Genomic DNA, 14,511 nt, shown 5'->3' with positions numbered 1-14,511 from the left:
CACATCATGGCTGCAGGCAGAGAGAGCTCTCGGACCTCTGGGGGTTTCCTCATTTCAAAGACATCATTCATGTCTGGATGAGGAGCTCTGACTGCAGGACACAAACAAGAATCCTCGGTGCGCCCCTCTGAGCTGACTGACAGGCGGCGTGCCCCTCCCATCTGGTTCTTTGGGGGACTGTAGAAACTGACTTTAATAAATCCATCAAAACAAATGTGTGATTAAAGATGCACAGAGAGAGGGAGTCTGTCTGTCATTTCCCACAGAGCACCCAGGCAGTGAACACAGCACATCAGAGCGTTCTGACTGAAAACACAGAGTGATGTCACAGGCGGGGACCAGCTCAGCCCCACCTTCTTGCCCATATTTGGGTTATGGGCCTGAGGTGAGCCCACCAGAAATGTGACTGACTGTCACTGCAATGGTCAGCTCAGTGTCACCAGCTGCTGCTTGTTACCTACAGGCTACATGCTACATTCTGCCAGCACTGGAGCCTCCACACAGTGTTCTCATGAGTGACATCACAGAGGTCATTGTAAGAGCGTTACACAGCTGAAGGCCTTCAACCACCTTTGTCCTGCAGGCTGACGACTCCTGTCGGGGTAAAGTGACCTGTGCTTCCTGTCTGCCGGTAACTCTGATCCTGTGGAACCTCTGTCTGAACACATTTAATCCAAGCATTTCATTAAAGGCCATCAATCATCCAGCTGTGTGCTGCATTCAGGCTCCACTGAGGGTTCAGGAGGGCGGTGGCTGATGAAGCAGCAGGAGGTGGAGGAGGCCGACTCATGTCCCCCTGGGATTCAGGAGTTGTTAGTTACTCTGAATCAGGTGGAGCTTTGTTTGGATGAACCTCGTTACCTTGAGCAGCCGCAGAGCTTCATCCCCCTGTGGGTGCCACGTCCCCCAACCTGTGTGTCTGTGTGTGTGTGTCATATCATACAGGCTGATGATCTCATCATCATCATCATCATCATCATCATCATCTACAGCCTTCATGTCTCTGTCCATTCTGGGCTGTTTATATTGTTAGGAACGTGTTCTCATGTTCTTCTGTCAGCCAATCACATCTCCTGAAACAATGCGTCACAGGGTCAACCCCGCCTCCTCACTGAGGTCAAACCTTCAGCCTGCTCCTTCCTCAGAGTCGTGCTGAGAACTTTCTTAGAGGAGAGCTCTGAGGGGTTCTGAGGGTCTTTGTGAACATGGCCGCTGTTTAACATGACATGTGTGATGATGTCACCAGAGCATCTAGGCGGCCCCAGGTGTTCCTCACGGACTGGTGCTGAGACAGAAACAGACTAACCGGCTGTTTGTTTGTTTACATATTTTCCACTAATAGAATTTTCCAGGTCTGTACTTGTTTTAGGGTTTAGATGGTTTTAGTTTTTTTTATTGACAAAGTTTATTTACATCACAGTGTGGCATTTTGTCTTCACAATGCTCATTCAACCAGAACAGGTGCATATAATACAGAAAAAGAAGGAAAGACAACTTAGGCATCTGCTACAGGACTGCACGGCAGATATAGATCCACATGAAGCAATAAAACAGAGAGTGACAGAAAGAGGGAGAAAGTAAAAGAGGATGCTAGGGCTTATTCAGCAAACATCTGTCAATCAAATCAAAGAGTTTTATTGCATATTTCCCTTTAATTATTTAAGGGCTTTAGTGGAGGAAACGAATTCATTAAGAACCACAACAGATCTAGGTGTAACCGACGTATATTTGTGTGTGTAAAATGTTCCAAGGATGAGGATGTTGTTAATCAGAAATCATATTCCTTATGTTTTGAAATAAAGACATAATATATATCTATTTCAAAACCAAACCTTTGCCGTAAGACCTCATTTGAGGGATACACTTCGTTCAGTATTTTAAATGCATTCTTTAGCTTTAGCGGGGACAGGGAACTTTAAATACTTCGTTCTTAAAGACTGTTTATGTGAACACATAAAGATCGTCGTAAACAACGTTCTCGGATCCAGCGGCGGATTTCCCGTACAGCGTTGCTGCTCTTGAACGCGCCGCCGAAAGGAATTCTGGGAAGGAGAAAGATGGCGGGACGTTCAAAACTTCAGTTACTGTTCGAGTTTACGTCCAAACGAGGCGGAGATAACCGCTGACTGTCCGCACTGCTTGGCCGGTAACCATGAACGGAGGCCGGTGGCCGCTGGAGCCACCGGCGGCCAAACCCAGAACCAGCCGCCTGAGCCGGAGCTTCAGACAGACGCAGGCGGCGGAGGTGGAGGCTCCACAGACGCAGCAGTCAGGTCAGAATCGGTTCAGTCACCTACAACTTCCTGTAAACACCCGCCATTAATATCAGTGTGTGTGTGTGTGTGTGTGTGTGTGTGTGTCTCTGTGTGTCTGTGTGTGTGTCTGTGTCTGTGTGTCTCTGTGTGTCTGTGTGTGTGTCTCTCTCTGTGTCTCTGTGTGTCTCTCTGTGTGTCTGTGTGTGTCTCTCTGTGTGTCTCTGTGTGTGTCTCTGTGTGTGTGTGTGTGTCTCTGTGTGTGTGTCTCTGTGTCTCTTAGGCTTTAAGACTCCCACCAGAATCCACAGATCCAGACCAGCAGCTGTCTGTGGAGAGTCTCCACAGAACGACTCAGACATCCAGCAGGACATCATCTGGGACGCCACGTCCCCCTCCCCCCACAGACTCACAGGTACACACTTGGTGTGTGTGACGGTGTGTGCGTGTTTGTGACAGGTGCGTGTGTTGGTGTGTGCGTGTGTGATCGTTGTGGTGCTGGAGGTTTCAGGGCGACTGTGTCTGTCTGCAGGTAGAAGGGGTAGAAAACACGCCGCTGGAGTGGTGAACATCTCTGAGATCGTCAGCAGGATCGCTCCAAAGGTCAGTGGCAAGGCGGAAGCAAGACAGAAGCCCACTCTGATCAATACATGTATTGATTTGTCTCCTGCTGTGTGTGTGCAGCATGGCAGGCCGAAGGCTGCAGAGCCCACTCTTCAGCAGTGGATCCGTGACAGCGCCAGCATCCCCTGCACTCCAGACGTTCAGGCTCCGAAACCCAAGAAGAAATCCCCGAGGTAGTGTCCCGGTCCTCCGCTGTGAGCCAGGCTGCAGACCACCAGCTGCAGACCACCGGCTGATTATCAGGACAATAAACATAAAGCATTAATCGCAGCAGGTCTTCATATCCTGAAAGCACATTTTTGTAAAATGAGCAGTTGATGAGCAACTTTAGCAGTGAAACTGTGGAAACTTTCAGTCAGCTCCACCTGAAATCAGTCTGAACTGATCCTAACGCTAGCTGCAGCTTTTCACCATAACAGGAACTCGATCCAGATTGTTTTGTGCTCTCAGACCTCATCACAGCTCACTAACGCAAGTTTTATTCTGCCGCAGACTGAACAGAGTAGACGACCTGCTGAAGCTCGCCAAACAGTTTGACTTCAAGCTGTTCCGTCAGGACGTGGAGGATGTGGAGGACCTGCACCAGCAGAGCCTGGAGCTCCTGACACAGGGTGTCCTGAATTTTGAGAACAGCATCCACGCCGAAGGTCCGCACAGTCAGCTGGCTAACGACAACCTGGATCCAAACATGGACAACGATCTGGACTTCCTGTTCGATGGACCAACTCAACACACGAGCAGAAACCTCAGCCAGGCGTCGTCAGCTCAGTTGTCACAGGTGAAACCTGTTGCAGGGGATTCTGGGAGAGCGCCTGCCTCTCAGTGTGGTCCATCAGTCGAGTTTGAGGATGACTGGGAGAACGACGACCTCCTAAATGACTCTCTGATGTTAGAAATGACACAAAACCCTCTGACCTTTACGGCTCCCAAGTTCTGCTCAACACAGAGGGCGGCCAATCAGGTGAGAGATCACCAAACCGTCAGAGCAGCTGTCAGCCAATCGGTCGGCTCCACAGTGGATAAAGAAAATGTGACTTTCAGACTGGACCAGAACGCTGAGTTCTCTGTGAGAAGAGTGCAGACAGACACGTCCTCAGGTGGACCTCAACGTCCCTGTCAGAACCGTCCAATCACAGTGCAGACAGACACGTCCTCAGGTGGACCTCAACGTCCCTGTCAGAACCGTCCAATCACAGTGCAGACAGACACGTCCTCAGGTGGACCTCAACGTCCCTGTCAGAACCGTCCAATCACAGTGCAGGCTCAGAGCACGTCCTCGGGTGGACCTCAGCAGCCAAACCCAGTTAGGACGGCTCCACAGGATCCTCAGAAGACAGCTCAGTGTTTTGTGCCACCTGTTCTGGACTTCCTGGATGATGACCTGGACTCTTTCTTCTCATCCGAGCCGGTTTGGGACGATCCGGCTGACGATGACCTGCTATGTGAAATGTGTGAGGACCTGGAAAAGCAGATCCAGGTGTCCGACCACAGAGCAGCTCTGCAGCCAGCCAGCATGCATCCATCAGCCCCTGTGGGCTCAGGCAGACCAGGTGGCGCTTCATTGGCTTGTGGTCCAGGTTCCTCCACTGCCAACATGTCATTCAGACTTACACAGACTGTCCCGGGTTCCACAGTCAGACCGGCATGTCTGCAGGGCAGCAGCAACAAAGACCGCTTCACCTTCAAGAAGCCAAACAGCCCTGTCTCCATGGCAGCCAAACACCCCATTACCACGGCGACCAGTGAAGGTAAGAACGGTGACATGGCTCTGATGTGTGTTTGACTTCCTCTGTGGGTGTGACCAGAACTCAGTTTTAAAGACTTTTATTTTGAAAGAATGCTGCTCAGAATGGATGCTAATGCTAGGAATGGCAGCAGCTAGCTCACATTGAGTAGCTGCTAGCTTTAAGCTCATCCTGGCACCATGGTGGGTGGGACTTATTTTGAATCAGGTACAGGTGCTTCTGTCGTAGCAACAGTTGACTGAAGATCCTGGGGCTGCAGCCTCAGCTGTCCACGTTGTTGCCATGGTTACAGTTTATGGCAGAATAAACAGGATGCTGATTTTTGGCTGATCAAAGCGTTTCTCTTCTGCAGCTGTGGGAAAATGTTCGGCAGCTGAGATCCAGCTGAAGAAGCAGCAGGCGATGGAGAGGAGGCGGCAGCGCCTGCAGGCTGCTCAGAACCTGCGGGCTCTCCCCTAACACATCCAACCGGCCCCCACACGGCGCCACCTGGCTGCAGGTCACTGCTGTGCTTCCTCCACAGAATCTAAGAGCTCCCAGTTTTAATTGTTTTATTTAAAGTTTTAAAGGAACATTTCAACATTTTGTGGGCACGACAAAGACGCTTCACATCTGTGCTGACCCGAGGCTAACCACGCCTGAGTCCAGCCGTGCACTAGATGTTGAGGTCTTCCTTTAAGGCCACGTGTTGCTGTAAACACACAGGTCTGTAAATATTCCTGTTTTAAGTCACATCAGCACTGATTTCATGTAAATAAAGTCACTGAAACAAAACAATGACTTTTACTAAACATCTTTATTCCACACGTTCACTCCAAGATTACAGCTGGTTTTAAGAGAACGTCATGAAATGCGTGACTCGGCTGACATCACACTTTGTCGGATTTTTGTTGAATTTTGCTGAATTTAAAGACAAATGTGCAGAAAAGAACTGAAGCAGGAAGACGTCTCCTGAGGTCCGCCTGTGTCGGCTGGTCGGGTCCATCGGTCTGTCTGCTGGTCCGGTCTCTCGGCAGCTGTGTGATGGAGCAGACTTGCAGGTAAACGGAGCCGTTATCAGCAGCCAGGTGTGTAACTAGATGGACAGGAAGGTGGTGTGATTGGCTGCCTCAGAGCTCAGGTGGACTCACACTGATGTGTGCACACACCTGACGGAGTGGATCAGCAGTGATGATGAAGATCATGACCTGATGATAATCTTGATGGTGAAGATGACACTGAATTGATGATGATTGTATGACGATAATTGAATCAGACTTATCAGACCAGTCACACAGTGCTGTGTGTGTGTGTGTCTGTCTGTGTTTGTGTATGTGTCCGTCTGTGTCCATCTGACACCTCTCCAGCCGGCCTCCTCCTGCAGGTGAATAAAGTTACCTGAGAGTTGCGCTGAACCCTGGATGACCCGTCATTACTCGGAGGACATGTGGGACGTCCACGCTGAGCAGGACAAGTTTGACTTCAGAGATGTCACAAACTGTGTCTGCCTCAGAGAGGTCACTGACCTTTATTCAAAGCAGCTTTAGGAACAGACGATTAAAAAAATCGGCAGTGATCGGGAGTGTAACATGATGACGTCACGGAGCACTGAGGATGCTCAGCCTCACGCTGCCTCCTGCTGGTGAGCACACAGCGCTGCATCCTTCGGTCTTCTGAGGCTTTGAGTTCCAGCAGCAGACACGAACACACCACCCTCCTTTCAGCTCTTTTATTGGCAGCATCAATGTTTCCAACATATTCATGTAAACAGCTGGAGCTCAGCGACTCCTGGAGGAGTCACAGTGACACATTACAGGACCGTCCCAGATCCACTGCTCCTCAAACCTCCACAGTGGAGGTGGACAGTTACAAATAACGACAGAAAAATGATCCTTTAAAAACAAGATCTGACAAAACGTGACAAGCGGCCGAACTTCAGCTGAACAGTCCTCCTCCTCCTCCTCCCTCAGCCAGGTTTTATTTACAGTCTGCTGTAAACTGAAGAAAAGCTGCAGATCCATTACTCAAGTAAAAATACTTAACATGTAAAGAATAACAAGTTAACCCTCTGAACCCGTCACATAATCAGTCAGCGTGCTCTGATTGGTCAGCTCCATCCTGTCTGCAGTCAGAGAGCAGTCAGTGTGTGTGTGTCTGCAGTCAAGAGTGTTGTGTGTTTGTGTGTATGTGTGTGTCTGCAGTCAGTGTGTGTGTGCAGAATAACTCAGGTATTCAGACAGAGACTTTCTGAGTGTTGGTCATGTGACTGCTGCTCACAGTGACTCCATCATGGCTTCCTGCTGGCTGCTGAGGAGGGCAGGACTTTTCGTTTTTATCTTGTTGGAGTGAACTCTTTGTTTTTGGAGGATTTTTAACTCTGACTAGAATAACGTGTGAAGCTATGATTTTTACACATGACGCATTCAAGGACCCTCGTACAGTTCAGAGTCCGATTCAGTTTCTGCTGTCTCTGACGACCTGCATGCTGCTGACCTTTGAAGGCTTTGGGGTTCAGAGGGTTAACTTTTAAGTAAAGATGATTGGTTATAATGATGACTTAGATCTGGCCCACCACGCTAATCACAAATTACTTTCAATTCCTAAAGCCCTGAAGGTTTGCGCTCAGACACCTGAGTAAAGTCAGCTGCTTCTTGTGACTGAAGCCATGTTTCCAAACAGACGCCTCCCATGTACAGCTCGGTGTTTGTGTCTGTGTGTGTGACTGATCAAGGGGTGTAAGTGTGTGTGTGTGGACCTAAAGGACCTGTGACGGCCCTGACAGTCTTTAGGGAAACAATAATTATAATTAAATTACAATACATACAATAATTAAATTACTTTATCCTTATCAATAATATGTCGTTATCAGAGCTATAAAGAGTCAGAAGGTGTTGCTGTTGTCTGACTGAAGCAATGCTCAGTGTCTGGTGTTGTGTTGTCGTTGTGTCGTGCACGCTGACATGTGATGAGGCTGTCTGTATGGTGTTGTGTTGTGCGCTCTGTAATGTGATGAGGCTGTCTGTCTGGTGTTGTGTTGTGCACTCGGACATATGATGAGGCTGTCTGTGTGGTGTTGTATTGTCGTTGTGCACTCGGACATATGATGAGGCTGTCTGTGTGGTGTTGTGTTGTCGTTGTGTTGTGTGCTGACATGTGATGAGGCTGTTTGTCTGGTGTTGTGTTGTCGTGTTGTGCGCTGACATGTGTTGAGGCTGTCTGTCTGGTGTTGTGTTGTTGTGTTGTGCACTGACATGCAATGAGGCTGTCTGTCTGGTGTTGTCGTGTTGTGCGCTGACATGTGATGAGGCTGTCTGTCTGGTGTTGTGTTGTGTGCTGACATGTGATGAGGCTGTCTGTGTGGTGTTGTGTTGTCGTTGTGTTGTGTGCTGACATGTGATGAGGCTGTCTGTGTGGTGTTGTGTTGTCGTGTTGTGTTGTGCACTGACATGCAATGAGGCTGTCTGTCTGGTGTTGTGTTGTTGTTGTTGTGTTGTGCGCTGACATGTGATGAGGCTGTTTGGATCACAGACTGCTGCTGTTCAGTAGAAGTGTCCGCTGTCCGTTTATTTATGGCAGACTGTAACATGCTGTGTGAGGAGCGTCCATGAGCCTCCTGAGTCTGTGTTGGCACTTCATGCTGTCACCACAATAAATAGATTAACCCCTGTACCCCGCAACATCAGTTAAACACAAGCCCACACACACTCCCGCCCCCCGCCGAGCCGAGGCGCCCCCTCAGTGGTGACGAGCTGCTGGTTGGCGTCTGGACAGCAGCGAGCGCTGAGCTCCTGTCCAATCAAGAGGGTTTAGGGAGGGGGGGGGCTTTATTAACAGGCGAAGAGCAGCGTGCGCAGCCGTCAGACATCCACCACCATCTTCTTGTGAATGTCCAATCCGCCGACGACCTGGGGGAGACAACAGAAAGTGAGGTCATGCCGCAGATCACCCAGGATTCCACAGCGACAGATAACATGTGCACCATAACTGAGCCCACAAGACACATTCCACATCAGCTGACAGGTCATGTGACCCAGCGGCGCTCTGTGATTGGAGCTTTGACACTAACCGCACAGAACTCCTCGAAGGATATCCGGCCGTCCCCGTCTTTGTCTGCGTTGATGATGGTCTTGTCGACGATCTGCTGCAGCTGCGTGTCTTTCAAGTTGTTGCCCACCATCATCTTCAGGACCTGGAAGAGTTCCCCGTTGGAGATGTACCCGTCTTTGTCCATGTCGTAGATCCTGAAGGCGACTGGAGGCAAAACAAGTCGGACTCAGGACCAGCTCATTTAAACATCAGGTTAGAATTCATATTCATAATTGTGGTGTATCCTCTGATTTAGAATTTTTATTGGACCAATGTGAGTTTTTAAATCATCCAGGATGAGAACATTCACTCTAAGTCACTGTGGTGCCCCCTGGTGGACAACATGCACTTAAAGAACAGTGAAAGTTCTCCCTCAGGCCTGGCTGGTGTTGGTGTGTGTTAATGATAAGATGAGAGCAGTCTTACAGCGCAGCTTCTGCTCCTTGTCCCCTTTCACACTGAACAGAGACACTCCTTCAATGAACTCTGCAAACAGGAAACAGTCACAGTTTCAGCTGCTTTGTTGTAGACGTGACTGAACTATCCACGAAACAATGATCATAAACAGTGATATTAAAACAACAGGATCATGTGTGGAGAGCTGTGTTACAGCAGCAGTGTCAGAACTAATATTAACCAACTGTACTAAATATAATGGACATGTCCCCACAGTGGTCTTATGGTGCAATATTTTGATACTTTTCTTGGTTTCTGTTAGTACTTCAGTTTACTTGGAGGCGCCTGTCTGCCTTGTTTACAGCATTTCACTGCTCAGCTGACCCCACTGTCAATACTGTGCATGAGATAACCCTCTGAAAACAACATCTAACAACCTGTGAACTAACAAAACATCCAGAAATCTAACAAATCATTTAGGTAACCGGCACCATAAAACAAGAATCAGCTGTTGTTTCATAAAGTATAAACCGTACACTAAGATCTCTGGACACACACAGACACACACGTGTGTGACAAAACGTGATGTACACACACACGACTGACCGCAGGATGTTTTTACCTTTGAAGTCGACCTCTCCGTTACCGTCTGTGTCGAATATGTCGATAACCCGCTGAACCAGAGGGTTCTGCTGGAGCTCCGGGAGGGACATGAACTCCTCCACGCTCAGGGAGCCGGAGTTATCTAGGTCGAGTTTCTTAAATCTCTTTCCCAGCCTCTTAATCTCATCAGCATCAACTGTAATGAAACACACACACACACAGAAGATGACTGAAACAACCTCAGCAGGCAATGAAGAGGTTAAGTGGCCGGTCTTCAGCTGCTGGTGGAGGAGCTGCCCCGCCGTCTCCGCCTGTCTTCTACCTGCCTTCTTTCGTGCACACTTACCAGCCTTCTGTTTGGCACTGGCCATGTTCCTGCACCAGTAACGTGAACCTTTGTGCTGCTGGACCTCCTGGTGCCTCACTCTAAGCTCTAACACCAGGTCATGTGACACATTTCAGCGCTAATCACTCGGCTGATGAAGAGAGGGGGCGGGGCCGTGTCCTGCAGCTCATGTGCTCTGTTGTAGTGAATTAAAGATATCAACAACTCTGCCCCGCGCCCTCTGGTCCTCGCACCGGCATCCTGACAGCTCTTACGCTGCAGTTTACTGCCTGAGTGTGGAAATGTTCACTGTGGACGATCTGATGTCCAACACAGCACCTCTCAAAGCAGCTTAACCTCTGGTCACTTCAGTATTTACTGACATGTGAAGGTGACACAGGACAACAGGAGACACCCAGCAGCAGGAGGAGCGGCCGCTCTAATGATCTGACCACATTTTCACAGATACTCACAGTGCGAGCACAGCTCCAGTGGAAAACTGGCTTCATTTCCCTGGAAAAGAGCAGACACCGTCAGGAGAAAGACATTTTAAAATATAAATATTATCACATTTCCAAAGCTGACATTAACCCAGATTATTTTAACGGCTGCAAAAATCCTGACACTAGTTTCCACTTAATTCCTGTTTTACTGGCAGATGCATAACCAGGGTTTCCTCATGAGATATATAACACACAATATGCCTCATCACAATATATACATCTATAACACTAAATATATACACACTACATATAGATTTGTTGTGTAACAGTAGAAAGAAACACATTTCCCTTGTGAAGGACTCCCTTTGATAACATTTATTACGTGGTTGTGAGGCAATGACAGAAAACAAATATCAATAATAATATAATCTCAAATATAACATGTGTTTATATGTTAAGAGTCACAACTACTACTAGAAGAGTCCGAAGCTTTTATTATGAAGGTCCTGCACCTTAACTTCCGTCCTGACACACTTGACGCAGCCCCAGCTAGCTGCTAGCCTGCTACCAAAACCTCAGAATCTCTCTAAGCGGCCACCGGCTGGCGTCACTTTATAAATGAGAGTGTGACCGTTACAAGCAGCACCGGTACCACAACAGGCGGTCCGCCCAGAAACACAGTAACGGCAGAATTATCACGTTACGCCCCTTTAAACTCGGCGCCCTGCTAGCAGAGGCGACGGTTAGCAGCAGCTAGCTGTCAAGCTATCGGTGCAGTCGAACCTATATAAACACAGAACGAGGCTCGAGTTTGTAAAAGACGAACGTAAACCGTCCTCACCATCCTGCCGCTGGTGGACGTTCAGCTGCCGTGACGCGGTGTTTAAGCGGGACGTTTTACCGGCGAGATCCAGAGCAGCAGCTGTCAAACAGCAGAGGAGAGACACCGCAGCAGCGGTACACGGAGCGGCGGAGCGGGGAGAGCGAGCACAGGGAGCAGCGGAGAGAGAGAGGGGGGCGGGGCGTGCGGGGACCGCCGCAGCTCGGTAATAAAGAAGAGGCGTCACTCCGGTTCAAAAACCGGAACAACACCAACCAGGGGCCAGAACCTAGCTGTCAGAGAGGGGCCCAGAGCTCGGAGGAGCCAGAACCAAGCTGTCAGAGAGGGGCCCAGAGCTTACAGGGGCCAGAACCACGCTGTCAGAGAGGGGCCAAGAGGCTCAGAGGGGCCAGAACCAAGCTGTCAAGAGGGGGGCCCGGAGGCCCACAGGGCCTGAGGTCTGTTCTGTGCTGCTCACTTTATTACTGTAACTGTCATTCAGATACTTTAACAAACAAACGACACAGCTTCTGCACAGCTTTATTCACAAACACACATCACAGCTATCAGTTCAGTACATAACAAAACTGCAGGTTCGGGCATCTTAACACCAACAGATCATATTTGGCAAAATAAACACAGCCATGCACTTAAGAGAACACACAGAACACAACGTGATTGCAAAACAGGAACACAAAGAGAAGCACGTTCAGCTTCCTGCCAGAAAAAGCACCTGTCTGAATAAAAAAGGCTTCCAGCAGACAGAGGCGCTGGAAGGCTGGAGGGTTCACCTGCTGCTGGAGATAGGAAAAGCTGTTCCTGCTGCGGCTGAAGCTGCCTGAGCTTCATTCTGAAGGCATCAGGATCCGTCTGATCTATGAAAGCTTCTGGAAGTAAAGCAGCAGTCTGCGCCCTCTCAAATCACAGACCACATCAGAAACAACACACTCACACAGCTTCTCCTCTCTTACAGACATCCACTAAATGAATAAAGAAGATGAGACACGGCAGGTGTTTTCTATCCTGGTCCTCAGCTAACATGCTAACTGCTACACTCTGAAGGTATGTCCCAGATTTCACTGACTCAACCCAAGGGAACATTTGGAGGAAACAGTTTGTCCAGGAGGGAGGAGGTGTTCAGGATAGGATCAGTCCATTACAAACAAACACATGGTGCGTTTAGCTTAGCTTAGCATAACAAAGAAAAGGGATAACTGTCAGGACTCGCTTCTAGGATCTAGAAAGATGATTTATTCAGTACAAATGTTTACACAGCTTTTTAAATATGGCGGCTCACATAGCACATGAGCTAGCTGCTAACATCTGTCCTGACTTTACCTAACTGTTGATGGATGTATTAGTTAGCTTGTTAGCTACGATGCAGCTAACAGCATGGCAGCTGTGTCTGGAAGATGATGTGTGGATCTCTATCCCTGTGATCTTTGAGGTTTACTAAGATAAACACATTCTGCTCCTCTTCTAAACTCACCCCCCCCCCCTCCCTGGACCGAGTGCAGCCTAAAGACCAGCATAGCAAACAGCAGCCTGCCGCGCTCCCACTGTGGTGCTGATGTTCACAGGTGGTCCAGGTGGAGGAGGGATGCGTTAGTTGAACGCCTCCTTGTTGATCCACATCAGGGTCCGCGTCTCGTTTGGCTTGCACTCGTAATCGATGCTGCTGAACTTGTTGCCGAACTGGCAGTGCTCCCTCTTGTAGTAGTTGTAGTACTTGGCCTGCCAGACCGTCTCAAACGTGCCCGCCTTGTTGAACTACACAGACAGAGAACCATTGTAACTTCCACAACAAACTCCTCCCACTCCTCCTGATCAGCTGTTGTCATGGAAACCCTCTAACAACTACGAAGATGCTGCTCTGCAGTGAAGGTGGCGCCCAGGCACTGCAGCGGCAGTGTGTCTCACCTCTATGCTGACTTGGACGGGCTGGCGGTCTCCGCTCTTGGTGTGGGGGACGCCCTCGGTGTCGTACTGGCCGTAATAAACCACAGACTCCTCGTCCCTGGACTGCTGCTCCAGAGCGAAGATGATGCCCCCGATGTTCATGTTGCTGTGAGGAAGAAGAGGAGGAGCATTCAGAGCTGAGACACAAAGCCAGAACTGCAATTCTCCCAGTGTCCATTAGAGGCCCACACTCAGTCAGACACACAGTTTACAACCTGTTAGCAGGCATACCTGTCCGAACAGACAAACATGGAGGTCTGGACTGATTCACGGCTTGAACAAGCCTCTAGTGGACACTGGGGGAACTGCAGTTTCTTGCTTGGCATTTTATGGAGGTCTGACATTTGTACAGGGAGTTGCCGGCTGGAACAGAGTCTCAGACAGGACATACAGGACGTAGAGGACGTCTTCCTCCTGCATGTCTGCTGTGACCCTGCCCCCGGGTGCTGCACCATGAGCATCATTTGTCCAGCAGTGAGACAGCTGCGCCACCATCAGGTCAAACTTAAAAAACTACACCTGGCCGATCATTTCTGACAGTGAGAGGCTCGTATTAAAATGATGACAGTGTGTGTGTGTGTGTGTGTGTGTTTGACTCCGCCCTGCTGCACCTGCACCGTCAGAACAGCAGCGACCGTCTCCGGTTCCGGGATGTTTTATTCAGGCATCGTATCGGATGCTGCGGCCTGCACGCGCGCGCAGCCAATCAGCTGCTGCCCACGGTCTCCATTGATCCTACCTGTTCCTATTAACAGATTATTAAACACACGGATCAATCGGATCTCTCCTTACGTGGCCTCGACGTTTCCTGGCTTCACCACCACCTCGATCTTGTACTTGGAGCCCGTCAGCAGCTTGATGGTCCGACTCTGGCCGAACCGGGTCCCGTCCACCTTGAAGAAGACCGGGCCCTCGTTGGGCTGGATGCGCAGCGCGATGGAGATGTTGATGATGGGGGGCACGTCGTCCATTGTGCCAGAATTCCGCTTTGACGGGGGTCAGGTCTCCGTCCTTAGTTGAGGGAGGGGGAGAATGATGCCGTGATGCTGAGGATGGGCTGGAGACAAGCTGCGACCGACACGCGGCTTCCGCTCACACATTTCAAAATAAAAGTCAGGTAGTCAGTGCACCGATGATGGTTCGGTTACCAGTGAAGTCTGGGTACAGACCAGTTCTCACCGAAGAGGATCCCTGATGTTTGTCTGCATGACACACACACAGCTGTGTGAACTGATGATGAAGGTGAAACTGAAGCTTCAATGTTTATGACAGAGAGAAG

At 49.5% G+C, this 14,511-nt stretch overlaps 3 protein-coding genes across 4 annotated transcripts; 1 reads left to right on the top strand and 2 right to left on the bottom strand.

Annotated features, from left to right (window-relative positions):
• The first annotated feature begins 2,052 nt into the window (after positions 1-2,052).
• etaa1a (ETAA1 activator of ATR kinase a) lies at positions 2,053-5,398 on the top strand. Of its 2 annotated transcripts, XM_028408093.1 has the most exons (7): positions 2,053-2,273; positions 2,536-2,667; positions 2,785-2,855; positions 2,937-3,049; positions 3,369-3,973; positions 4,034-4,624; positions 4,974-5,398. In XM_028408093.1, exons 1-7 carry the CDS (start codon positions 2,153-2,155, stop codon positions 5,078-5,080), a joined length of 1,740 nt encoding a protein of 579 aa, XP_028263894.1. In that variant the 5' UTR covers positions 2,053-2,152; the 3' UTR covers positions 5,081-5,398. The 2 variants fall into 2 exon arrangements, with proteins under 2 accessions (XP_028263894.1, XP_028263885.1); XM_028408084.1 differs by having other exon boundaries at positions 3,369-4,624.
• A 2,402-nt stretch (positions 5,399-7,800) lies between these two features.
• On the bottom strand, positions 7,801-11,447 carry ppp3r1b (protein phosphatase 3 (formerly 2B), regulatory s1ubunit B, alpha isoform, b). The gene is made up of 6 exons (XM_028408105.1): positions 11,295-11,447; positions 10,484-10,523; positions 9,705-9,881; positions 9,113-9,172; positions 8,667-8,851; positions 7,801-8,505 (listed from the first exon to the last, which is right to left on the bottom strand). The coding sequence occupies exons 1-6, from the start codon at positions 11,295-11,297 to the stop codon at positions 8,458-8,460; spliced, it is 513 nt and encodes a 170-aa protein (XP_028263906.1). The 5' UTR covers positions 11,298-11,447; the 3' UTR covers positions 7,801-8,457.
• A 429-nt stretch (positions 11,448-11,876) lies between these two features.
• On the bottom strand, positions 11,877-14,289 carry cnrip1a (cannabinoid receptor interacting protein 1a). The gene is made up of 3 exons (XM_028408073.1): positions 14,025-14,289; positions 13,194-13,338; positions 11,877-13,043 (listed from the first exon to the last, which is right to left on the bottom strand). Exons 1-3 carry the CDS (start codon positions 14,201-14,203, stop codon positions 12,879-12,881), a joined length of 489 nt encoding a protein of 162 aa, XP_028263874.1. The 5' UTR covers positions 14,204-14,289; the 3' UTR covers positions 11,877-12,878.
• Between the last annotated feature and the right edge of the window lie 222 nt (positions 14,290-14,511).

This window comes from Parambassis ranga, chromosome 1 (genome assembly GCF_900634625.1).
Source record: "Parambassis ranga chromosome 1, fParRan2.1, whole genome shotgun sequence".
Taxonomy (NCBI): Eukaryota; Metazoa; Chordata; class Actinopteri; family Ambassidae; genus Parambassis; species Parambassis ranga.
The sequence above is the reverse complement of the archived record's forward strand: the minus strand, read 5'-3'. Positions and strand labels throughout refer to the sequence as shown.